Source organism: Lepus europaeus, chromosome 5 (assembly GCF_033115175.1).
Source record: "Lepus europaeus isolate LE1 chromosome 5, mLepTim1.pri, whole genome shotgun sequence".
Lineage (NCBI taxonomy): Eukaryota > Metazoa > Chordata > Mammalia > Lagomorpha > Leporidae > Lepus > Lepus europaeus.
In genome coordinates this window covers 94,545,839-94,573,289 of record NC_084831.1, presented here as the reverse complement: position 1 = coordinate 94,573,289, position 27,451 = coordinate 94,545,839, and the positions used below count along the sequence as shown (strand labels likewise).

General features: G+C 43.8%; 1 protein-coding gene across 4 annotated transcripts in view; it reads right to left on the bottom strand.

Annotated features, from left to right (window-relative positions):
- The window catches only part of CDC14A (cell division cycle 14A), a 183,159-nt gene that overhangs the window by 42,848 nt on the left and 112,860 nt on the right, over positions 1-27,451 (bottom strand). For all 4 annotated transcript variants that reach the window (XM_062191828.1, XM_062191826.1, XM_062191830.1 and 1 more), the window contains exons 9-10: positions 26,127-26,357; positions 20,455-20,593 (exon numbers count right to left, since the gene is read on the bottom strand). In XM_062191828.1, the coding sequence (XP_062047812.1) occupies positions 20,455-20,593; positions 26,127-26,357 (370 nt within the window). The remainder of the gene's footprint in view (positions 1-20,454; positions 20,594-26,126; positions 26,358-27,451) is intronic.

Sequence of the window (27,451 nt, the reverse complement as noted above, 5' to 3'; positions counted from 1 at the left end):
CAGCTTCCTGCTAATGCATTCGGGAAAGCAGCAGAGGCGGGTACATGTAACTTGGGTCCCTACCACCCATGTGGGAGATCCCAGTGGAGTCCCTGGCTCCTGGCTTCAGCCTGTCTCGACTCCAACAGTTGCAGCCATGTTCTCCTTCATATGTGGAAGTTGAAATGAAAAAAAAAAAAAAAAGGTAATCTGAACACTGAATGGTGATTCATGGAGGTTCAGGGAATTTGGATAACGGGTACCAAATCAGAGTTAGATGGAAGAATAAGTTCTTAGTGTGACATGGCATGGGGGAGACCTTAGTTCACAACAACCTAGTACATATTATCTGAACAAAATTAGAAAGAAGTGCTCAGCCTCCATTCATAAAGGAATGTCAGAAAAGGGGAACTGTTAATACCAGGTTTGGATCAGTATACAACATATAGATGTACTGAAATGTCACACCGTAGCCCATAAATATGTATAATTGTTGTTATTAAAAATTTATTTAGAATAAGAGTGGGCATAAGATAGGGAGATGTACAGTTTGGGACATGCTCAATTGGACTTGCTCCAAATGGTAGAGTTAGAAACGTGCCAGGGGATTCCAATCCAAGGATAACCATCAAGGTGGCATGTACCAATGCCATCTCACTAGTAAAAGTGATCAATTTCAGTTCACAATTGATCATAATGAAAGGATTAAGAGTCAAAGGGATCACATAAACAAGACTAGTGTATACTAACTGACAGAATTAAGAAGAAGAGAACAATCCAACATAGGAAGCAGGATACACAGCAGACTCATAGAATGGCAGATGTCCTAAACAGCACTCTGGCCTCAGAATCAGCCCTTAAGGCATCTGGATCTGGCTGAAGAGCCCATGAGAGTATTTTAGGCATGGAAAGCCAAGACACTCTGGCAAAAAAATAAAAATAAAAAAAGAGGACCTAAATGAAAGATCTCTGCAAGTGAGATCCCAGTGGAAAGAACAGGGCCATCAAAGAAGGAGGTACCTTTCTCTGAAGGGAGCAGTGAACTTCTAATTTGACTATGACCTTGTCTAAATAAGATTGAAGTCGGCAAACTCAAAAGGCTTCCATAGCCTTGGAAACTCATGACTAGAGCCTAGAGTGATTACTGATGCCATAAACAAGAGTGTCAATTGTTAAGTCAACAACAGAAGTCACTGTGCACTTACTCCCCATGTAGGATCTCTGTCCTTAATGTGTTGTACTATGTGAATTAATGCTGTAACTAGTACTCGAACAGTACTTTACACTTTGTGTTTCAGTGTGGGTGAAAACTGTTGAAATCTTTACTTAATATATACTAAATTGATCTTCTGTATATAAAGATAATTGAAAATGAATCATGATGTGAATGGAATGGGAGAGAAAGTGGGAGATGGGAAGGTTGCGGGTGGGAGGAAAGTTATAGTGGAGAAAAGCGACTGTAATCCAAAAGCTGTGCTTTGGAAGTTTATATTTATTAAATAAAAGTTAAAAAAAATTTATTTAGAGCCAGAGTTGCAGAGTAGTGGGTTAAACTACCTCCTGCAATGCCAGCATCCCACATGGGCACTGTCTCTTGTACGGCTGCTCCAGTTCTGACCCAGCTCTCTGCTAATGTGCCTGGGAAAGCAGCTGAATATGGCCCAAGTCCTCAGGTTCCTGCAACCATGAGGGAAACATGGATGAAGCTCCTGACACCGTTGGCTTCAGTCTGGCCAAGCACTGGCTTTTGTGGCCATTTGGAAAGTGAACCAGCAGATGGAAGATATCTCTCTCTCTTTCTCTCTCTCTCTCTCTCTCTCTCTCTCTCTCTTTCTGTAACTCTGCCTTTCAGAAAAATAAGTACATATTTTTAAATTATTTAAAAATCAGATACTCATGCACCAATGTTCATGGATACATTATTCACAGAGGCCAAAATGCGGGAACAACCCAAGGTTCCACAAAAGAATGAATAAATGAACTTTAGTATATCCACACCATAGGATATTATTCAGCCTCAGAAAGGAATGAGATTCTGATACATGTTGCAATATGGATGAACCTTAGAAATACAACACTAGCAGGTAAAGCAATACCAGAATCCCATATGGGGGCCAGTTCATGTCCCACATGCTCCACTTCCCATCCAGAACTCTGCTTATGGCCTGGGAAAAGCAATGGAAGATGGTCCCAGTGTTTGGGCCCCTGTCACCCACAAGGGAGACCTGGATGAGGCTCCTGGCCTTGGCCTGGCCCAGTGCTGACTGTTGGCAGCCATCTGGGGAGTTAGCCAGCAGATGGAAGATCTCTCTCTCTCTCTGTTTCTCCCCCTCTCTCTGTATCTCTTTCAAAATAAATAAATAAATCTTAAAATAATAAGCAAATCTTGAAAAACAACAAAAAAAAGAAAGCAGCAGCTTACCCACTGCACCACAATGCCAACCCCAGCTGGCATGGAAACATTGTTTCCATGTTAACTAAGAGTCAAAAAATGAATCAGATATAAATATTGAAAAGAAAACCAGAAAATTCTAGAAATTCTGCAAATGTTACTGTAAAAATGTCACTTTCAATAAAAGCACAAACTCAAATCTCTACAATACGCCTGTAATTCTAACTAATCACAGTATTTTCTACTGTTAAATTCTGATTTATATACTATTTCAGATTTTAACTTTTACTTTAGGGAAAAAATTTTTTAGTCCTTAAAATGGATTATAAAAAATGTTAATTCATATTCCTTGACCTACAGCATATATCTTTTTTAAATATCCAATCTCAGCTAAAACTAAAACAACATCATTATCGGCCCCATGTGTAAAGGATCTCTGTGAGTTGAGAAGACTTTTTAATACATGTTTCTATTTCCTAAACAGAGTTTCGCCATCTTACTTTTGGTAATTTCCAGAAATAAAATGCATGAATTGGTTAAATTATTGATTTCTGATTTAGCTCAACCTAACCATGAAATTTACCAAATGTTCTAAGCACCAAATTGAGATGCAGCATAAGTTAATGTAATGTATATGAACAAAATTGACATTTGGAGATTTGATTTTGGTTTATAGCTTTTTCTATACTCTTGGGGAACAGTGGTTCTTCTTATTATTACTTGTTGAATTCTTTATTTGGTGGAGAGTTAAGGTTGTGATTATAAAATAAACCGAAAGTATGTCATTATAAAAATGAAAAGAAAAGTAAGAAAGGAAGGAGGGGGGAGGATGGGAGTGAGGGAGGGAAGGTGGGAAGTATCATTACGCTCTTAAAACTGTGTATATGAGAAGCCGGCGCCGTGGCTTACTTGGTTAATCCTCCGCCTGCAGTGCCAGCATCCCATATGGGCGCCGGATTCTGTCCCGGTTGCCCCCTTCCAGTCCAGCTTTCTGCTGTGGCCCGGGAAGGCAGTGAAGGATGGCCCAAGTGCTTGGGCCCTGCACCGCATGGGAGACCAGGAGGAAGCACCTGGCTCCTGGCTTCAGATTGGTGTAGCTCCGGCCGTAGCAGCCATTTGGGGGGTGAACCAATGGAAGGAAGACCTTTCTCTCTGTCTTTCTCACTGTCTAACTCTATCTATCAAATAAATAATTTTTTTAAAAAAAATGTGTATATGAAATACATGAAATCTGTTCTGTTTATGTAAATAAAAAAATTTTAAGTTAATATCTATAGAGTAAAAATGAACCAAAATCCCTTTGTTACTGAATATGGTTCAAGGAGCAGCAGCCAGGACATGAACTGGAGCCCATTTGGGATTCTGGCATCAAGGGCTGCAGCTTTACCCACTACACCACAATGAGGTCTTACTTTACCACAGTTAGAATGGCTGTCATACAGAAATCAACAAACAATAAATACTGGCCAGGACGTGGGGGGAAAAGGTACCCTAATCCACTGTTGGTGGGAATATAAACTAGCACAGCCATTGTGGAAGACAGTACAGAGATACCTCAGAAATCTAAAAACAGATTTACCATATGACCTAGCAATCCCACACCTGGAAATTTACTCAAAGGGAATTAAATCAGCATATGAAAGAATGATCTGTACCCCCAAGTTTACTGCAGCTCAATTCACAATAGCTAAGATGTGGACTCAGCCCAGATGCCCGTTAACTGGATAAAGAAACTGTAGGATACATACACTCTGGAATACTACTCAGTCATAAAGAATAATGAGATCTTGTCTTTTACAACAACATGGATGCAACTGGAAAACATTATACCTAGTGAAATAAGCCAGTCCCAAAAAGACAAATATCATATGTTTTCCCTGATCTGGGGTAACAAAATAGAGTACCAAAAATGTAATGTATAGGAATGAAATTCACATTTTAAGATTTGATGATTGTTTACAGCCCTTGTCTCTACTGTTGGGGAACAGTGTTTTTCTCTTCTTACTATTTGTTTAACTCTTGACTTAGTGTAAGACTAAACTTTTAAGTATAAAGTAAACTGAATAGATCTTTGTAAAAATTAAGAGAGGGAATAAGAGAGGAAGGACAAGCAAGGATAGGGGCATGGGTGGGAGGGAGGGTAAGGTGAGAAGTATCACTATGTTCCTAAATCTGTATATATGAAATACATGAAATTTGCTTACCTTAAATTAAAAAAAAAGAAATAAATAAAAAACAAAACAAAACAAAATAAAAAAGGACTAGAAGCCCCACATTACCTGGGGGCACTATCAGAAATGAAAATCTCTGGCTGGCGCCTTGGCTCAATAGGCTAATCCTCCTCCTGCGGCGCTGGCACCCGGGGTTCTAGTCCTAGTCGGGGCGCCAGATTCTGTCCCGGTCACTCCTCTTCCAGGCCAGCTCTCTGCTGTGGCCCGGGAAGGCAGTGGAGGATGCCCCAAGTCCTTGGGCCCTGCACCCACATGGAGACCAGGAGAAGCACCTGGCTCCTGCCTTCAGATCAGCGCGGTGCGCCGGCTGCAGCGGCCACTGGAGGGTGAACCAACGGTAAAGGAAGACCTTCCTCTCTGTCTCTCTCTCTCTCTCTCTCTCTCTCTGTCAACTCTGCCTGTCAAAAAAATTAAAAAAAAAAAAAAAAAAAAAAAGAAATGAAAATCTCTGGGGCCAGCACTGTGTTAAGCCGCTGCCTGTGGTGCCAGCATCCCATATAGGCATTGGTTGGAGTCCCAACTGCTCCACTTCCAATTCAGCTCCCTGCTAGTGTGCCTGAGAAAGCAGTGAAAGATGGTCCAAGTCCTTGGGCCCCTGCACCCACCTGGGAGACCCAGAAGAAGCTCCTGGCTCCTGGCTTCAGCCTGACCCACCCCCAGCCACTGTGGCCATTTGGGGAATAAATCAGCAAATGGAAGACTGATTCTCCCCCCCATCTCTCTCATTCTCTCTCCCTCTCTCTTCTTCCCTCACTCTCTTCAACTTTGCCTCTCAAATAAATAAAAATTTTAAAAAAGAAATGCAAATTCCTACCCAAGACCTGCTTACTTAGAAATTGCATTTAGGCCGGCGCCGTGGCTCACTAGGCTAATCCTCCGCCTTGCGGCGCCGGCACACCGGGTTCTAGTCCCGGTCGGGGCACCGATCCTGTCCCGGTTGCCCCTCTTCCAGGCCAGCTCTCTGCTGTGGCCAGGGAGTGCAGTGGAGGATGGCCCAAGTGCTTGGGCCCTGCACCCCATGGGAGACCAGGAGAAGCACCTGGCTCCTGCCATCGGATCAGCGCGGTGCGCCGGCCGCAGCGCGCCAACCGCGGCGGCCATTGGAGGGTGAACCAACGGCAAAGGAAGACCTTTCTCTCTGTCTCTCTCTCTCTCACTGTCCACTCTGCCTGTCCAAAAAAAAAAAAAAAAAAAGAAATTGCATTTAACAAGACCCCCAGAATGATTCTCATGCACTCAGATGTTTGAGAAGAACTGAAGACAAAGAAAGGCTTACAACCAAGTTAGAATTCTGGAAACTATTTAACATGACTGGAAGTTGATGAAATATCACAGAATGGGGAATTTTTATTTATAGATTTAAGAATGAAAAAGCTGGGCAGGCATTTGGCATAGGAGTTTTGATGCACCTAGGACATCTGCATCCCATACTGGAGTGCCTGTGTTTGAGTACCAGCTCTGCTTCGGATCCCATTTCCTGCTAATGCACACCCTGGGAGGCAGCAATGATGGCTCAAAGTACTTGGGTCTCTGTCATCCACCTGGGAAACATGGATGGAGTTTCAGGCTCCTGAATTTGGCCTGCCCCAGACTTGGTTGCTGCAGGCAGTTGCACTGAACCAGTGGATGGAAGAATTCTGCCGTGGGGCCAGCCAGCATTGTAGCACAGCGGATTAAGACACTGCCTGCGATGCTGGCATCCCATGTAAGAGCCGGTTCAAGTCCCAGCTGCTCCACTTTCCCATCCAGCTCCCTGCTAATGCACCTGGGAAAGCAGCATCAGACGGCCCAAGAGCTTGGGATCCTTCCACCCACATGGGGAAACCTGGATGGAGTTCCTGGCTTCAGCCTGGGCCAGCCCAGGACTGAAATGAACCAGCAGCTGGAAGATTTCTTTCTCTCTCACTTCGCTGCTCTCTGTGTAACTCTGCCTTTTAAATAAATAAGTAAATCTTAAAAAAAAAAAAAAAAAAAAAAAAAAACTTTGTCCCTGTCCTTGTCTCTCTCTTTCTCTGACTCTCTCTTTCTCTGTGTGTGTGTGTTTCAAACAAATAAAAATAAATAAATAAATTTTAAATGAAAAAAAGTACACCCTCAAAATTGCTGCTTCTTTAAAAAATTAACTTCATTCAAAACAGAAGCTCCAATCCTCCGCCTGTGGCGCCGGCACCCCGGGTTCTAGTCCCTGTTGGGGAGCCAGGTACTAGTCTCGGTTGCTCCTCTTCCAGTCCAGCTCTCTGCTATGGCCCGGGAAGGCAGTGGAGGATGGCTCAAGTGCTTGGGCCCTGAACCCGCATGGGAGACCGGGAGGAAGCACCTGGCTCCTGGCTTCGGGTTGGCGCAGCACCAGCTACAGCAGCCATGAGGGGAGTGAACCAGCGGAAGGAAGACCTTTCTCTCTGTCTCTCTCTTACTGTCTATAGCTCTACCTGTCAAATAAAATAAAAAAAAAAAAAGAAGAAGAAGAAGAAAAAAACAGAAGCTCCAACTTGCAGTGTGCAGATTTAGACTTTAACAGAGTTCTCGGAGGAAAACTTAAAATATGATAGGGGGCCCCTAAGTGAAGGATCTCTGTGAGCTCTTAGTTCCCACGAGAGCCCAATATCCTTTATGCCCTTTACATTAAAGGAATGTTCTAATGGTACATGATTCAGAGGTCAGCAAAGGATCACACAGTGAACGTCCAATAAATAGAATCAACCAAATTTTAAAGGTAGCCTGACACCCTCCCCCTTTATAACTCTACATGTGAGAAGGAGTTCAGAGTTGGCTCAACAACAAAAATGATGTATTTATGCCTCATGTTAAGAACCTCAAGGACGGTTGATTTGGGGTTCAGAATAGCATTTTCAGCTTAAGAACTTCGGCTGTAAGTAGAAGAAAAACACCTGATGGTTGTTTGGCATAAAAGCAGCTTTATTTATATCCTAGAAAAGTTCAAATATAAAGCATCAGACCATAACAAAGGAGAAGTGTGGATCTGCCAATATAGAAACTCATCCACAGCTCACGAGGATGCTAACAACCAGCTCTATTATTGTCAATAGCATAGGAGGAATGTTAGTTTAAGACACAGAAATCAGGCACCTGGACATTCAGAGATGAGCAGGATAGGATAAATCAACTGATCTACGGTCACAGATTTAGAATGAACATTACCTAAAAAGCTCTGATTGGCTTTTTCACCTCTGAAAGGAACACAGTCCCTTCACTGTGATCAGTCACTGCTGACAGATGCAAATCTAACAGAAAACTTCCTTACACTCTCATTTCTTTCTTAGGGAGCATTACTTATTCATGCTTTTGCGTCACCATTGACTTCACACCCTTCATCTTTCGTATCATTAGTAGTCTTCAAAGCCTGGCATTTTTTTTTCCTTGAAATGGCCCTGGTACCCATCTCTCACTCTCCTGCCCGACTCCTATCCCCTGCGCTGAGGCCCTGTCTCCCTAAGACAGATTACACTAGTCTCGTTCCAGCCCCTCTGATTCCGACCCCCGTCCACCCAATCCATCTTACACTCTGCTGTAGCCCAATCTTCCTTAAATAACACTTGGATCACACGGCTCCCCTACATCAAATACTCCAAATTAGAAAGGATGATGAATAAAAGAAGATGATCAGAATATCCACGTTCGTCATTAGGACCCTCACAGTCTACTGTACATATTTACTATGCACAGGAAGCAGATGTATTAGCTTCAGACTGTGAAAAATTACCACACGTTATTTTTAAGCACTGCCAAATGAGTGGTATAAATGAAAACATGTTTATTCTCTTGCAGTTCTGCAGGCAGGAAGTTTGGAATTAATTTTAAGGGGCTAAAATCAAGGGGTAGGCAGAGTCAGCTCTTAAGGTCTCTGAGGGGGAATCTGTTTCCTTGGCTGCTCCTATTCTTTGTTTCGAGCCCCATCATCCATCCTCAAAGTGTATCAGTCCAATCTCTGTCATCTCTTGGCCTTCTCCTCTTTTAGGGCCCTGTGATTATATTATGCCCCTCAAACAATCCAGAAGAACCTCCTCCACATTAAAATCCTAATTTAATCATTACTGCAAAGTCCCCTTTTCCCAGGGATGATAACGCGCATGTACTGGGGGAGACATTATTCCACCTACGACAGTAGATCCAAGGTGAACATCCCAGACTAATTATCTTAAAATGTAAGGCAATAATGCCATTTCTCAGAAGTACATGTACCTTTTCCCCTATTCATCCCTCTGTGTAAAATTTTAAATCCTGTATGTTATTTATAGAAAAAATATCAGAAGAAGCTGAGAAAACAGAGGAAGGCAGAGTGGCTAGGAACCCTGAGACCCATGTAACACCATGGCAGTGAGCTCCTGGGCTTTCTTTTTGCCTACACACATCTCTGTCTCAGGGCTGAATAGGGCAGTGATCCAGAAAAGCCAACAAAATAGAATTAAAAAAAAACACAACAGAACTTTGCTCTTTCCCTCCAATCCAAGGACCAGGAAAAGGGTATCCCAGTAAGACAGAACACTTTCAGACAGTAACTGTTCTACTCTAGCCAGACTCCACAGCAAGTAGCAGTAACCCTATCCCATGCAGCCAACAAAAGCTGAGAGGGCAGCCCATATTTCTAACCCTGCCAAGCTCAATTCCCAGCCTCCCTGACTGGGAGGTGTCAAAGGCGGCCAAGTGAGGAACCAAGGAATGGGGCCACCTAGTCCTGACCCCACTTCCCTCTAAGATATTAACTGTGGAGCCTGGATTCCCACCCCAACAGTAGGAGAAGTCTCTCCTCTGCTGGCCAGAAAAGTCCTAGGGGAGAGTGGAGACTTCCACCACCTCCCTTCACTAACAAGGCCGCCCCACTGTGGGGTCAGTGATGACCACATGAGGAAGCTACAACTCCCACCTCCCCCCCACATTAACAAGAAACTCCTTGACCTTGGGTATCAATAGAGGCTGATGGGAAACTTAGACTTCTGTCTCCACCTCACTGCCTTCTCCTGCAGAAGCAATGTAAGAAATCAGGTACAACAGAGTTTCGGGAAGGTTGAGTCTCATGACACACAAGGAGAATGTCCAGGTTGACATTTTCTGACACTGACAGAATGAAAATGGGCAAACAGTAAACACCAATACCAGATGACAGAGATGTTAGAGTTATCTGACAAAGATTCCAGGGTGAGTGCTTCATACAGTAGTTAGGATACTTGCCTGGGACACCCATATCCGATATCACAGTGCCTGGGTTCAAGCTCAGCTCCGGTGTTAATGCCAGCTTCCTGCTGATACAGACCCTGAGAGATAGCAGGTGATGGCTCAAGTGGGTGGGTCCCTGCTACCCACATGGGAAATCTGGATTAGGTTCCTGAATCCCATGTATTTGGGGAGTGAACCAGCAAAAGTTAAGTCAGTCTCTCTTCCTCCCTCCCTTGCTCCATCCCCAGCCCATTCTCCCTTCCTCTCAAATTAAATAAATACAAAATTTTAAGTAGCCATGATACAAATGCTTCAACAATCACAAACACATATGAACCTGACAAAATAGAAAGTTTCACTAAAAGGCTGACATTGTGGCGTAGAGGGTTAAGCCCCTGCTTGCAGAGCTGACCCATATGGGTGCCAGTTCAAGTCCAGGCTGCTCCACTTCTGATCCAGCTCCCTGATAATGGCCTGGGAAAGCAGTGTAAGATGGCCCAAGTCCTTGAGCCTCTGCACCCACATGGGAGACTCTCTCTCTCTCCCTCTCTCTCCCTCTCTCTCTCTCTCTCTCTTCCCCCCTCTCTCCCTCTCTTACTCTCTCCCCCTCCCTCTCCCTCTGTAACTCTGCCTTTCAAATAAAGAAATAAATCTTTTTTAAAATTAATTTCAGTAAAGAATAAGATACAAAGAGAAAGCAAATGGACACTTTAAAATGGAAAAACACGCCGGCGCTGCGGCTCAATAGGCTAATCCTCCACCTAGCGGCGCCGGCACACCGGGTTCTAGTCCCGGTCGGGGCGCTGGATTCTGTCCCGGTTGCCCCTCTTCCAGGCCAGCTCTCTGCTGTGGCCCGGGAGGGCAGTGGAGGATGGCCCAAGTACTTGGGCCCTGCACCCCCCATGGGAGACCAGGATAAGCATCTGGCTCCTGCCATTGGATCAGCACGGTACGCCGGTCGCAGCGCACTGGCCGCGGCGTCCATTGGAGGGTGAACCAATGGCAAATGGAAGACCTTTCTCTCTGTCTCTCTCTCTCACTGTCCACTCTGCCTGTCAAAAATTTTAAAAAAAAATGGAAAAACACAAAAATAAAAATGTAAAGTCCAGCCACTGGGCTAAACAGAATGGAAAGGGGAGAGGAAAGAATCAGTGTACTGAAGGGCAAAACAATCGAAATCACCCAGTGTGAAGAAGCAAGAGACAGACTAGAAATACAATCATGGACAGAGCCTCAGAGACCTTGAAAAACTCTAACAGAAGATCTAATATTCAATGTCAATGGAGTTCCAGAAGGAGATGAGAAAGAGAACCAGGCTGAAAATATATTTAAGGAAATAACAGCTGAGGAGAGGAGAGGAGAGGAGAGAAGGCAGACAAGACTACCCCATGACAGGTGTTCGGCACAGTGGTTTAGACGACACTTGGGATACCCGCATCCCATATGGAAGTACCTAGGTTTGAGTCCCAGCTCCACTATAATTCTAGCTTCCTGCTAGTGAGCATCCTGGGAGGCAGCAGGCATTGGCTCAGGTAGTTGGGTCCCTGCAACTCACATGAGAGAAATGGACGGAGTTACCAGCCCCTGGCTTAAGCAGGGTCCAGCTCTGCTCTGACTGTTGCAGACATCTGGGGAGTTAACCACCAGATGGGGGAACTTTTTCCTGCTTTTCCTGCTCATTCTCACTGTCTCTGTCACTCCATCTTTCAAATAAATGAAATAAAATTTTTAAAGAGATAATTCCAAAGTTATTGGTACCAATACATATGGTCAAAATACTAAAAACTACAAGCAAAGAAAAAATTTTGAAAAAAGAAATAAACCCCATCCTAGTAAGAGAACGAAGACAAGTTACATACTGAAAGCAAATATTTGGAACTATTAATTAGATGAAAGATTAATATCTAGAGTACATTAATAAATTCTGAAAAATCAGTAATAAAGAATCAAACTGAAAAATATGCAAAAATTTGCACATTAACAATATATGAATCGTAAATAATTACATGAAAAATTGTTTAGTATTATTGTTTTTAGTGAAATACACATTAAAACCACCAGATCATTATATAATTATTAAAATGGTTTAAAAATCAAATAATAACACCACTAAATGGTGAAAACTCTGTACCAAACTTGGTCACTCATACATTGCTGCTGAGAATGTAAAATGGCACCAGCCACTCTGGAAATAGTTTGACAATTAAAACTGGACTAGTAGCATTTGATCATTACACCCTTGGGTACTTAGTCCACAGAGATGAAAATTTATGTCCACAAAAAAACCTATACACAAATACAGTGTGTATAGCCAAAACCTATTAACAACACAGATATTCCTCAACAAGTGAATGGTGAACAAATCATGATACATCCTGGCTTTAGAATACCACTCAGCCATGAAAGGAACATGCTGTTGGTACATACAACAACCTTGATGAGCCTCCAGAGAACTACACAGAGGGAAAAACACCAAGCTCAAAGGTTATACACTCCATGACTAGCTATTTAACATTCTTCAGATGACAAAATACATAGAGGGAGAACAGATTAGCAGTTACCAGGAATTAAAGGATCAGGGATGGAAGGGAAGTACATGTGGCTATAAAAAAGCATTATAGCATCCTTGTGATTAGAATGTTCTATGTCTTGACTGTATCCTGGCTGTGGAATCACACTATAGTTATAACATGTTAGCATTTAAGAGGAGGGGGTAAAGGGTACATGGGATCTGTCTATATTATTTCTTTTTTAACTGACACATAAAATTTTATGTATTTCTGAGGTATAGTGGGTACCATGTGATGTTTGGATACATATATGCATTGTGTATACAATAAGGCAAGCATATATATCTCCTCCTCAAACATTGTTTCTTTGTGGTGAAAAGCATTTGAGGCCGGCGCCGTGGCTTAACAGGCTAATCCTCCGCCTTGAGGCGCCGGCACACCCGTTCTAGTCCCGGTTGGGGCACCGGATTCTATCCCGGTTGCCCCTCTTCCAGGCCAGCTCTCTGCTATGGCCCGGGAAGGCAGTGGAGGATGGCCCAAGTGCTTGGGCCTTGCACCCACATGGGAGACCAGGAGAAGCACCTGGCTTCAGCGAGATGCGCCGTCCGCAGCGGCCATTGGAGGGTGAACCAACGGCAAAAAGGAAGACCTTTCTCTCTGTCTCTCTCTCTCACTATCCACTCTGCCTGTCCAAAAAAAAAAAAAAAAAGCATTTGAAATCTTTTCTCCTAGATTTTTTTAAATATACAGTATGCTATTATTATCTACAATCACCCAATCATGTGATAGAACACGAGAACTAATTATCCTTTCTAATGATAACTTGCTACCTATTGACCAACATTTCCCCTTTCCTCTCCTCTACTCTCCCCAGCCTTCTATAATGACAATTCTACTCTCAATGTCTATGAGTTCAACTGTATGACTTCTTTAAACTGCATGTGAATCTATAATTATGTCAAAATTTTACAGATAGATTATATATGTCAGATCATATCACTCCCCTGCTCAAAACACTCCACTGACTTTTCATCTCTCCAAAAGAAAAGCTAAAAGCCTTGCAAGGCCTAGAAAATTGAGTGATCTGACACCGCTACCTTCTGACCTCATCACTCATGGCTCTCCCATGTAGTCACAGAGGCTCCCAGCACATTCTGAAGCCGAACTTCAGCACCTGTTGTTCCCTCAATAGAAAACCATAACCATCTTCTCCAAATTACCCATTTGAGGAATACAGATTAATATAACCATTGTGAAAAACAGTATGAAGCTTCCTAAAAAAAATTGTTAAAGCTACCATATGATCCAGCGATCCCACTATTAGGTATATTTCTAAAAGAAATCAAAGTGGTATGTTGAAGAGATAGCTACACTTCCAAGTTCCCTGCAGCATTCCTTGCAACAGTCAAGATGGAATGCATTCAAGCATCCATCAAAGACTGGGTGAACACATAAAGAAAATGTGGTATACATAATGAAATACTATTCAGCTTTTAAAAAAAATAGAGGAGCAGGCATTGTAGCACAGCAGGTTAAAGTCATCACTTGGGATGTCTCAGAGCATCAGTTCAAATCCTGGCACTTCTGCTTCCAATCTGGCTCCCTAGTAATGCATCCTAGGAGGCAGTGGATGATGGTTCAAGAGCCTGAGTCCTTGACATGCATGTTGGAGACCTGGATGGAGTTCAAGGATTCTGGCTTTGGCCTGGCCCAGCCCTGACTGTTGTAGTAATTTAGAGATTGAACCAACAGATGGAAGTCTCCCTCTCCCTCTCTCTCCCTTTCCTCCTCCCCCTCCCCCTCGCTTTCCTCCTCCTCCTCCTCCTCCCTCTCCATCACTCTGCCCTTCAAGTTGATAAAAATACTTAAAAAATAAATAGAAAATAAAAAGAGCTCTTAAAAAAGGGAAATTCTGTCATCTGCAACCACATGGATGAATCATTTTGCTAAATGAACCATTATGGTCAAAGAAACCAGCCAAGAACAGAAAGACAAATACCATATGATCTTGCTTACTTGAGTACAGATAATCTAAAAGAGCTGGTGATAGAAGTAGAGAATATAGCTCCTGGGTTCGGATCGGCGCAGTGCTGGCCATAGCGGCCATTGGGGGAATGAACCAACAGAGGGAAGACTTTTCTCTCTGTCTCTCTCTCACTGTCTATAACTCTCTCTCTTTCTCTCTCACTGTCTAACTCCGCCTGTCAAAAAAAAAAAAAAAGAAGAAGAGGAGGAGGAGGATATAAAGCTGATTACCAGAGGCTAGGGGAAGCAGGTTTGGGAAGGGGATCAGGGCAATGGTCACAAATATAAATTTCAGTCAGAGAAATAAGTTCAAGAGATCTAGTTGGTGCCAGCACTGTGGTGTAATGGGTAAAGCTGCCACATGCAGTGCCGGCACCCAATATGGGTGCCAGCTCGAGACCCAGCTGCTCCACTTCTGATGCAGCTCTCTGCTATGGCGTGGGAAAGCAGTAGAAGATGGCCCAAGTCCTTGGGCCCCTGCACCTATAGTGGAGACCTGGAAGAAGCTCCTGGCTCCTGGCTTCAGATCCGTGCGGCTTTGGCCATTGCAGCCAATTGTGGAGTGAACCAACAGATGGAAGACCTCTCTCTCTCCTTCTCTCTGTGTAACTCTGACTTTCAAATAAATAAATAACTCTTTAAAAAGAGAGAGAGAGATCTAGTGTACAACGCAGTGACTGAAATTATAAGCCATGTATCATATACTTAAAAGTTGCTTAGAGTTGGGCCAGCACTGTGGTTCACTAGGCTAACCCTCCACCTGCGGCACCGGCACCCCGGGTTCTAGTCCCCGTTGGGGTGCTGGATTCTGTCCCGGTTGCTCCTCTTCCAGTCCAGCTCTCTGCTGTGGCCCAGGAGTGCAGTGGAGGATGGCCCAAGTGCTTGGGCCCTGCACCCGCATGGGAGACCAGGAGGAAGCACCTGGCTCTTGGCTTTAGATCGGCTGGTGTCCATTAGGGGAGTGAACCAACAGAAGGAAGGCCTTTCTCTCTTTCTCTCACTGTCTATAACTCTCTCTCTTTCTCTCTCTCTCACTGTCTAACTCTGCCTGTCAAAAAAAAAAAAAAAAAGTTGCTGAGTAGATTTTTAGGTGCTCTCACCTCAAGTAAATGATAAATATGTAAGGTAATGAATATGCTAATTAGCATGATTTAACCATTCCGCAATAGAGGGATATATATATATATATATATATTTCAAAACACCATGTTATATCCCACTAATGTATGTAATTTTTATTGCTTTAAAAGGAGAAAAAATAAAAGTAATCAGAAATTGTTTTAAAAATTAGCCACAATATTTACACTCTCACTTCTCAACACCTTTGCTCAACGCATTTTCACTGAGCCCACTCAACAGCACCTATTTAAATCTACCTTCTACTCCCCTCCTATACTACTCTGCTTCTTTATCCACATAGCAGCTGCCAACATCAGAGAGACTTTGCACTTCATACATCTGTCTGTTAACACTCCCTCCCCTCTCTCTCAAACCCAACAGGTCACAAATTAGTTTCTTCGTTTTACTGCCACTTCCCAGGTGCCTTAGAACACTACCTAACACAGTGTGGTTTTCAGCAAGTATTTGTAGAAGGAAGGAAAACACGGAGGAAGGGCAAAAGGGAGAAAAGGGGGATTCTTGCCACCGGTGAGACGACCTTAAAGGTAGCATGTGTGACATGGACAGGTAAACTCAAGGCTGCTGGGAAAAACTTGAAACCAACAGACAATTGCAACAGTAAAGTCAAAGATCAGATGTGTCACTAAAGCAGCATTGTGGTGCAGCGGGTTAAAGCCCTGGCCTAAAGTGCCAGTATCCTATGTGGGCGCCAGGTTCTAGTCCCGGTTGCTCCTCTTCCAGTCCACCTCTCTGCTGTGGCCTGGGAGGGCAGTGGAGGATGGCCCAAGTGCTTGGGCCCCTGCACCCACAAGGGAGACCAAGAAGAAGCACCTGGCTCCTGGCTTCAGATCGGCACAGCGCCAGCCGTGGCGGGCATTTGGGGAGTGAACCAACGGAAGGAAGACCTTTCTCTCTGTCCCTCTCTCTCTCTCTGTAACTCTGCCTTTCAAATAAATAAATAAATCTTTAAAATAATAAGAAGAAAAGGAAAAAGGCATGCCAGGGAAGACAATGAACATAGCACTGAGCCACCACAGTGGCTGAGACTCCTGTGACCGGCACTACTCCAGCAAGCCCCAGCACCACCACACAGTGGAGCTGACATCACCCAGACACTACACAGTCCCCTGCCTACCCACCTGGGAATGTCATCCCCTTGGCCACCATCCTCCCAGAAACTGCCAGATAGAAAACCACCTGGTGGCCAATATTCCCAGTCTCCACTGATGACCTACTTAGCTCTAAGGGAATTTCAGTCGTGGCCATGTATCTGGATTACCTCTGTCACATAATACAACTGACTCTCCCGGTCCCTCAGTATCTAACCTATACCTCGTTTGACACTGTCCACCCAATTCTTCAATTCCCATAATACCATCTTATATACATTCTTTAAAAGATAGAGAAGGAAATAGTTCCCAATTCATCTGCTAAGATATTTTTAAGCAATCCCTGATGAATGGATCTAAATCCAATAGAAAAATCAATACAGTTTCTGGAAGATAACATAAAATAATATATCCACACTCTGGAGTTAATAAAGATATCTTCAATAGCACATAGAAAGCATTAGCCATAAAGAAAAGATCGATGAAACTGGACTGCACTGAAATTTTAAGTCTGTCCATCAAAAAACACTATTAAGAGAATGAAAATGCATAGCATGAAAGTAGAATAATAACCTTGCATTACACATGATGGATACTGTACTTGTATCAAGAACATTTAGATGCCTACAAATCAACAAGAAAAAGGCAGTTTAATCGGAAAAATGTATAAGAGACATGAAAAGATACTTCATAAAAGAGAATAGATAAATGGTCATTAAAAATTAAAAGATATTCAACCCATTAGTCATAGGGAAAGGCAAATTAAACTACAAAGCATATTACCACTACAATCAAAATCCAAAGGCTTGAAAGTAAAAGGCTTAAAAAGTCACTGCTGATGAGAATGCAAACAGGTGCACCTACTGTGGCAAACATACAAATAACCACAGTTCTACTCACAAGTATACAACCAACAGGTAAGTATAGCAAAAGACACATAAATAGCAAAACCAAGAAACAGCCTAAATATCCCTTGACAGTGGAAGTATTCAAACCCACTCACTCCAATATAGGGTGCAGGTGTCCCAACCAGTGACTTAACCACCAGGCCAAATGAGCACACCATTTTCAAAACCCTCATATGCATGGATTTCAAATTTTTTTGCACCAAAATATGCCCATCTTTTAATTCCATTTGCACAAACTTTGCAAAGTTTTCTCATGTCTTCAAACAATAGGACATAAGAGCAATGAAAATGAACAAGCTATTTCTACACACAATAGCAAAGATAATGCATAATAAAAGCAGTTAGACACAGATATTGTGTGGTTCCATTTATACAAGGCTCAGAAATAGGCAACACCCATCTATGGTGTCAGAAGAAAGATAACAGTCACTTTGACAGCACTGGTAGCAAATATAAGAGGACAGGCAAGGGATTCTGGGTGCTAGCAATGTTCTATTTTTTTATTTAGGGGAGGTTACACAGTGAATTCACTTCATGACAGATCACCAAGCTTATATCTCAACCCTCCCACTTCAGGCTTATTAAATTCCATCCACGCTACCTTTCTTTATGGACTTCAAATGCTAAGTCTCCCCCCCACCTCAGGGCCTTTGTGTGCCCTCTGCAAAGGACACTATTCTGATTTTGACAGAAGTGGCTCCTTCTCCCCAGCAGGTCTCTTCTCTCTTTGAAAAAGTTCCCTTGACTATGTAACCTGGAGTGGTCTCACCACCATCAGTCACGCCCCACACCAGCCTCTATCCCATCTTCACAGCATGTACCACCATCAGGAATCATCCAGTATATAAATGTATATGCTCAATGATTGCAAGCTCCTTCCACAAGAGAAGTAAGTACTCTGAGAGCAAGAATGCCAACTGCCAGGTTCACAGCTGCATTCCAGGGCCAAGAACACTGCCTGGCCCAGAGTGAGCAACCAATTAATATCTGTGGACAAACAAGTGTCACCAATGCACCTTGACTTCTCCCAATGACTACGTGAAGACAAAAATGGCACAGAAGGTTAAGTTGCCACCTGTGATGCCAGCATCCCATATGGTGTTGGTTTGAGTCCTGGCTGCTCCACTTTAAATCCAGCTCCCTACTAATCTGCCTGGGAAGGCAGAGGAAGATGGCCCAAATGCTTGGGGTCTCTGCCACCCATGTGGGAGATCTAGATGGAGTTCCACGGTCCTGGTGTCAGTCTGGCTCAGCCTTGACTGTTGCAGCCATCTGGGGAGTGAACCAGCAGATGAAAGGGCGTTTCTCTTTCTCTCTTTTCTTCCCTCTCTGTAACTCTGCTTTTAAAATAATCTTTTTTTTAAAAATGTGAGAAGGAGATAAAGAGAAGGAAAGAATAAGAGTAAAAAGTCAAGTAAAATACTACTTCTGATGCCACTTAGAAGTACCCTACATCTGAGAAAGCCTGGGAAAGTCTGTGGTTAACACAGTCATTTTTCCATGCAAGTTTTATAAGAAACACTGCAACATACAAAAGGTATAGTGCCTAAGAGAAAAAAAAAAAAGACCCTGCCTTCAGGAAGGCTCTAATCTAAGCACTATAATGCCTATGCTAATATGGTAGTTACACACGTGAGGCATTCCTGCACCTCATTTTCCACGGGCCGACCCTTGACAAGCCATAATGTCAACTCACAACAAAGGAGAGTCCCTAGTTCTTCCAACTGAAGTGTCCATAAATGACACTTGTCATCAACCTAGAGTGCCTGTGCCTCCTGGCCTTAATTTATTTTACTATTATTCTGAGAAACGCAGAGAGAAGAGGTACAAACGAGAGGTAGGAAAGCACATGCAGCCATGAAGTGGGAAGGTTGTGGTGTCTGAACCCCTGAGGACACAGGTGACCTGGGCGGCGGCATTCTCAGCTACATCTCCTCACTTGTGCACTGCACCAAGCAGTGCCTGGTGCAAGGTGAATATTCAAGAGACACCTGTCAAATGAACATTCTTCCAACTCCTAACGGCTGGATCTTAAAGAGCTAGCCCCAGGAACAATTTCTTTTTCGACATCAAACTTTCCTTATCATTTCAGATGCCGAGAGCTTACATACGACATCATTCTCTGAAATTCATGATCATTTAGTTCTTACCAACCTAACATGATTTGAATTGGAAAGGAATAAAACATTGATATTCAAAACAGAGCCATCTCAGCATAGAAAGGAAAAAAATCTATTTCAGTAAATCACTAATTGATAACATTTTAGAGTTGGATCTGGATCAACTAATGCTAATTTCATCTTCTTGTCTTACTAATGAGTAAACTGATGGTAAGTTCTACCACTTTAAGGAAAACACAAGTGGACCAGAAAGACCCATATCCTTAGGGGTTAAATCTCTGCACTTCATGGGGTGGGGATGGCAGAATGTTAAATGAACAAGTAGGTGAATTGATGTATGAGCGAATAAATGAATTTACAAGTATTCTTCTAAAATAATGGTCATAAAGGCAGTGGCATGGCCAGGGCTAAACTCTGTGTCTTCTTTTTCCTTCCTTGGAAACTTCTTGGGTGAATTTGTAAACTGTCACTATGCTAGCAGTTCAGTTATTTGTCAGGAGAAGAGCAATCTTACCAAAATCACTGAGTGACCCTAATTGTGGTGGTTTTTTTTTTTTTCTTAAAGTCTTCTTTTAGACATGCAAACAAAAGAAAAGAATGAAAAGTGCCAAGTGGGATGACATAAGAAAATTGCACTGTAGCCAAGATCACACAGAGAAAATGACAGAAAAAAGGGTAGGCAGAGATGGCTCTGTGATTTTCTTCTCACTCTCACCTGATCTAAGATATATAAAAGGTACAAAGTTAGAATGCATTAGCTGTCAAAGCAACAATATTCTACTTGAAGGGCAGACTTCTGTAACGACGTAGCCATCTTATAACCACAGACTTGACACCGTCCACAACCAAGAAGAATAAGAGGCAGAGAGCATGAAGACAATATACTTACTCTTCCAAGAAGTGCTGTTGGGGTCCTATAATGGAACCTGGCCGGCATATTCTGATCCAAGCAATTATTTCAGCGTGTGTAAACCTGTAGTGTTTCATGACATAACAGGCTATCAATGTCCCTGTTCTTCCAAGACCAGCTGGAAGAGAGAAAAAGAAGAAATACAAAGTATAGCAAATGTACCCACAAAAACACTGAAGTCCAACCCCACCCAGAAACTGCACTGGGTTCAAATGCAGTGCTTTATCAACAGCTAATCAGCCTGCAGCTGCCAGCAGGCAAGCATCTGTATTTTTCTTTAACCAATGGAAAGGGCAAAATGAGGCATCCATATGTTTGGGGACAAGAAGGTGACATAATTAAAGTAGATGGATCTGGCAGCAGCAGACACCAGGACTGGAACGGACAGAGGCACAGGAGGTGGAAGGAAGATGTGGAAAAGCAAGAACAGCCAAAGGGGCTGGGATGCAGCCATCTGAAGAGCTCATGAGAAATGCGTTCTGACTGGGTCACAGCAACAGGTAAAGATAATGGATACCTCTGACATGGACAACCGGTACAATGTTGATTTCACCCATAAAATATGTAGTTAGAAAAAGAGTGACAGTGGGGCTGGCATTGTGGCACAGTGAGTTTAGCCACCACCTGCAATACCAGCATCCCCTATGAGCTCAGGTTCAAGTCCTGGCTGATTGGCTTCTGTCCCAGCTCTCTGCTGATTCACCTGGGAAGGCAGTGAAGATGGCCCAAGTGCTTGGGCCCCTGCCACCCTCATGCGAGACCTGAATGAGGTTTCAGGCTCCTGGCTTCAGCCTGGTTCTGTCCCAGCCCCTGTGGGGTTAAACCAGTGCACAGAGGATATCTCTCTCTCTCTCTCTCTCTCTCTTTGGAGCTCTGCCTTTCAAATAAATTAATCTTTAAAAAAAAGAATGAGGGGAAATTTGGATGGCTTCATTTTTAATATATTTAAGAATCTTCTGCTTTTGAGGGGGCCCTTCATCAGCTTTCACAGGTAAAAAATAAAATCTTCTCTGATATGCCCAATTCTTTGAAAAATACCTGATATTTCAGCCAGTCTAAGATACCATCACACTGCCTAATGGTGATACACACCATTAAATTCCACTAAGTAAGAAAAAATTAAGGTATGACATGCTATCAATTTTAAGATCCATCTTCATTTCAGAACTGTTAAAGTGTAGAAAAGGTATGTGTCTAAATACATGTTTCTCAACCATTTTTACATCATTAATCCCCCAGGAGCTTCTTTAGATACTTCTTTCCTAATCGTCTCCCATGAAATTTTAGTGCCATAGGTACACTGCACAACTGTTTATGTAAAATGGAATTCTGTCCTCCTGGGGGCAGCAACGCCTGGAGAATATAAAAAACAGATGAGGGGCCAGTGTTGAGCCCTGACAGCTCTGCTTACAATCCAGCTCTCTCCATTCGCTCCTGGGAAAGCAGTGGAAGACAGCCCAAGTGCTTAGGCCCCTGCCTCCCACATGGAAGACCTGGATGGAGTTCCAGGCTCCTGCCTGCAGCCTGGTCCAGCCCCAGCCATTTCAACCATTTGGGAAGTGAACCAGTGGATGGAAGATCTCTCTCTCTCTCTCTCTCTCTCTCTCTCTCTCTCTCTCTCTTTCTCTCTCACACGCAAGTGTGTGCATATGTGTATCCCCTTCTATCACTCTGCTTTTCAAATAAACAAAGAAATAAATCTTTAAAGACACACACAGATGAAATGATAGATGACAGTCAAGCTGATATAGCTAGATGCCTTTTAGATATTTTTATATCTATTTTCATTTTATTTAAAAGGCAGAGCGACTGGAGGAAAGATGGGGAAAGACAGGGAAAGAGAATCTTCCTTCTGCTGATACACGCCCCAAACGCCTGCAACAGCCAGGGCTGTGCCAGGCTGCAGCCAGGATCCCTGAAATCCACCAGGGTCTCCAACATGGGTGGCAGCAACACACAAGTCCTTGAGTCATCACCTGCTGCTTCTCAGGATCCACATGAGCAGAAAGCTGGATATGCAACCGAGGAGCTGGGACTCAAGACAGGCGCTCTGATAAGAGATACAGTCATCCCAAACAGGGTTGAACCACTGAGCCAAACACCCCCCTATTGATCCTTCCTGTTTAATAAGTGTGTGTGTGTGTGTGTATCCTGCTTACTGGATGAAGTGTGTACATGTATATGAGTCTCTGTATGTGTGCCCTGATTTCATCTGATGTACCTTATGCTCCAGACTAAACAGCAACATTCTTTAGAAAAGTGTGACGTTTAATGATGCTCTCAGCAGGGCTCTTCCTTTAATATTAAGGGTTAAGAATAATTTGCCTCCCTGTTTCCCCCAGAGCCTAGAGCTGTATATCCCCTACACCCTTGACAAGACCATGGAGACCACAGAGATAAAGCATAGCCAACCATCCTGGAACAGGAGCCAGGGCCCAGTTGGTTTCCTGAGTCCCTCCCTACATCACCAGCCTGAAGGGAAGATGGCCTTCTTCCTAGGGACAACACCATCTCTCACACCCCCCCTCTTTGTGCAAGGAGCCCCTGGCTCCCTCACTTAGGCTCCTGGTCGCTCTTGCAGCCCAAAAGGTGTTGCAGAAAATGTTCAGATTTCTCTGAAACTAAAGTTGCATCCCCTTTTTAAAAGAGTCTATAATTTAGATCTATAAAAAGAACATACTTAGCACTCAATAGTTAGGCACAATTGAACAGAAGAGGAACATTTCACTAAGTTTCTATAAAAACTTGAACAAAATTCTTAAAGCATTCATAATTAAAGGGCTCCCTGGCACGGCATGACAAGATGTTGAAAAGTGTTCTATTAATACCAAGTCAAACACCACTCGCTTTACGGTTCCAGCCGTTTTCTGAAATCCCAATAGGACATCAACAATCACATATTGGAATTTCACAGTGCGGTTGTATTCTAGATTACTATTTGTGTTAGAGAACTTCAAGAACGCACAGCCATCCCTTTACCAAACACCAAGTGAACCGCAGATGTTGAACCCTTGTAGGGTTTCACACGTTCTCAGCAAATCAGTTCCTAGTCTGTGTCCATATCTAATTCATTGCTGAGGCATGACATATTCATTCTGTGTCCAGTAGCTATCAAAGGTCATTTCACACAGGGTAAGATTCTCCCCTCCCTCCTCCTTGAGGTTCAGTTACGCTACTGAGCGCTGCTTCAATTCCCAGAAAATCAAACTGACTTAATTAGGGCAGATGTCAAAAATAATCAACAGACCTACACCACATAAGTATGCTATTAAAAGCAATGCAGCTGTAATTAAACTGAAGGTATAATCCTTCTAAAAGAATCCTACATGTGTGTACAAGTGGAAGCAAATGAAATAACACCATCAAAAGATGTCACCACGTGTGACCTTCCTAACAAGAACTCACCTCCATGCTGAAGTCCTGATTTCAGAGAAAAATATAAACCCTCTGCAATACTGTATATAAATACTTACACTATGTATTCCTTAAAAGGTATAAACATTCACAGGTTAAGGATATACAGATATTATCACCTGTAACAAAAACAATGAACACTGTGTCTTTACTTTCACAATCTTTCTTAGGTGAGGAAAACTATCATAAAAGATGCTGAGTTTTAATGAAAACCTTGCATCTCTTCTCCCTTGAAAATTTTTTAAGATTTATTTATTTATTTGAAAGGCAGAGTTAGAGAGGGAGAGAGAGAGAGATCTTTCAACTATTGGTTCACTCCCCAAATGGCCAAAATGGCAGGAGCTGGGCCAGTACAAAGCCAGATTTTCCAGGTCTCCCACATGGGTGCAGGGGCCCAAGGACTCGGGCCATCTTCTGTTGCTTTCCCAGGCACACTAGCAGTGGGCTGGAGTGGGAGTGGAGCAGCTGGGGCCCATATGGGATGCTGGTGCCACAGGCAGTGCCTTTATCCACTATGCCACAGCGCTGATCCCTCTCCCTTGAACTTATCAATCCAAGATATACAGAAAAGCTATGACCTAGTGATCACATGATAAATGGGAAATAAAGCCAAATTAATCCCAGGAGAAATACTGGTTTTTATAATGAAATTAAACTTGGAAACAGAAGCTGGTATCTCCTACTAAACATCGGTAGCTGCCGTGACTGTAGACGCTCTCCAAATCCACTGATAATTGAAATACGTGACATGCAGGCTTTGACTTGGGCCTGGGCACTCCTTAACAAAATGGGATGGAAGGCAAACTTGGGGTGCAAATGAATCACCCCTGGAAAAGCCAAGTCACTATGACTGGAAACAGCACCTACAGGATGAGCAACAGATCCCTTCCCAAAAGACCCCCACACAAAGGCTCCCGGGAACCGCACAGCAGGGCTCCACCCTGCTAGCAAGTAGGGAGGGGAGGCAAGAGCAGCGTCCGAGTCAGCACCAGAGGCCTATGAAGCCTGGAACAGGGCGCCCTCGTCTACATAGGGGGGCCACGTGCCTCTTATTTCCATTTCTCCAGGTCTCTGGGAAAGCTCAGCTTCCCTTTGCTGCTCACATGTTCAGCAAAGTACCTCCACCTACTCACATCTTAAACATAGAAACAAGGGCCTACAAAATGGTATTTTAATTTGTCAGAACCAAAGCCATACTCGTCTGAATAAGTCAGTCAGAGCAGCACCAGGCACATGAAAAGAACAGTACCATCCCCAACACCTACTAGAGGATTAGCATAAAACAAGCCCGAAATGAGCGCTCAGACCCAGTGCCGCGGGAGTAGCGCCACCTAGCGGCGCTATGGTGAACTGCGTGTGAGGAACTAGGAGCTGGATGCCACACCCCTGAAATCAAAGACCCCAATAAATACCTTCCACCAATCTGGAAACTCTTAAACGAAATTTGAGCTCCCTCAGAGTCTAACAACTAAACTGAGAGCAAGTGCCATTCCTATTTTCTGAGTAGCTCGCTAGTACAGGATTGCTATATAAAATACAGAACTATGTTCTGTGCAATATTTTGAAGGGGTCTTCAAAAACTGGTAAGTGGGCACTCTCTTTTAATGCTATTCTCGAACTTTCTGAGCAACCCCCATATGGGTACAAGAATTAGTCATTGATTTGGTAACTCCGTGCCTCCTACAAAGCACCCACTCCCAGGGCCCGGAGGTTTACTTCTACAAGCAAGTCTTTCCATTCATTCCAAGAGGCAGGACTACAGCAGCAGCCGTAAGTAGCTGATTACCCACAGCAAAGACAAGGGAGACCCTCTGCTCCAAATGCAAGAGACTAGTGGGGAGGGGAGAAGCAGAGAGCAGAGCGGAATCCAGACAGCTGGAAGCGCTTAATACCAGCTGGGTGGAAGCGATACAGAGACCAGTGACTGAAACAAAGAGGAACAATGTTACCCATTTAAAGGCATTCAGGGCAGCCCGCAGCCACTGCTGACCCAGGACATGGGGAAAGAAAGGTAAGGGCAGAAACCCCGCCTGGTCAGCAAGTCAGCCCACCACCAACTGGCCATACCACGCAGTCCTTTCCTTTGGGAGGCGTTATGAAAATGGGATCATGTTCCAGTTTTCTGAAATAAAACCTCTGATCTCCTGAGACACGAGCTGGTTTTGTTCCCCGGTATTTGCCAGGTTTGGTTCACGCCTCCCCCCCCACACACACACACACCCAGGCCTGGCACGCACCTTTGCAGTGCACGGCGATGGCGCCCTCGGTGTTCTCACAGATGTTCAGGAACCTGCGCACGATGTTGTCGCTGGGAGTGCTGCCGTCTATGAAGAAGAGGTCGTAGTGCTCGAAGCCAGCATCTGTGAAGCGCTTCGCCTCGTAAATTTTTTTGTTCAGCCTCACGACTGCAGTCACGTTGTGCTTTTTGAAGTAGGGAAAGTAGGCTTCAGGGGCGTGAAGAGGGTACCCTAAAGTGGAGAGGAGCCGTAAGCAAAAGGCACGCGTTCCCTCTGCCGGACCCCAGGGACACAGAGCCCGCCTGGATAGTCTCAGCAGGGCTTGGAGGCCAGCGCGCTCCGTGGCAGTGAAAGCGAGCTCCACACAGCAGCAGTCTGCGCAGCTCTGAACTGAACCGGGAGACTTGGAAGAAAAAACACACCTTTCTAAGCATCGGGGTAAGCGCGTCAAAGTTCAACATCTCGACCTCTAGGATTCAAATCCCCCGAGCGTCTTCCTGGCACAGACATTCTAAACTACTCAAACGTACTCATACACCTGGACCCATGCCTGATGCTTCATAGTTCACTAGTCTCCGCTTAGCAAACACTTTTCACCGACACTCTAAAGCTTCTTCTGCAAGATGGATAGTCTTTTTTTTTTTAATTTTTTTTTTCATTTACCTTCATTTTTTGTTTGAAATGTAGAGAGACAGAGGCAGAGATAGATCTTTCATCCTCTGGTGCACTCCCCGAAATGCCACAATAGCCAGGGCTGAACTCGGCCAAATCCAGGAGCCTCCAACTCAATCTGGATCTCCTACGTGGGTGGCAGGACCCCAGGGACTTGAGCCACCAGCCAGATGCACGGTTTTTATCTACAGTACAAGTCCATGCAAGAGACTGATGATCAGCACATACCTATGATGTGTGAGTCACAATCACACACAATTACTCTTTTAATTCTCAAACCACCTGCTAAAAATGGGTTGACCCCACTTAACAAATCGGGAAACAAAAAGGGGGCAGTTGGCAGGGGCAGTGTTGAGGATACCTTTGCCAAAGGATATAAAATTTCAGTGAGATAGGAGGAAAAACTTCAATAGACCTACTTACAACATATACTTGATAGTCTCCAAAAAGTTAGGTTTCAATGTTCTCACACACAAAAGAAATGACAGGGAAGGGTGATTCCTATGTTAAATTTGACTTAGCAGGGCTGGCACTGTGGGGTAGAAGGTTAAGTCTCTGCCTGCAGTGCAGGTATCCCATATGGGCACTGGTTCAAGTTCCAGCTGCTCCACTTCTGATCCAGCTCCTTGCTGATGGCCTGAGAAACCCCTGGA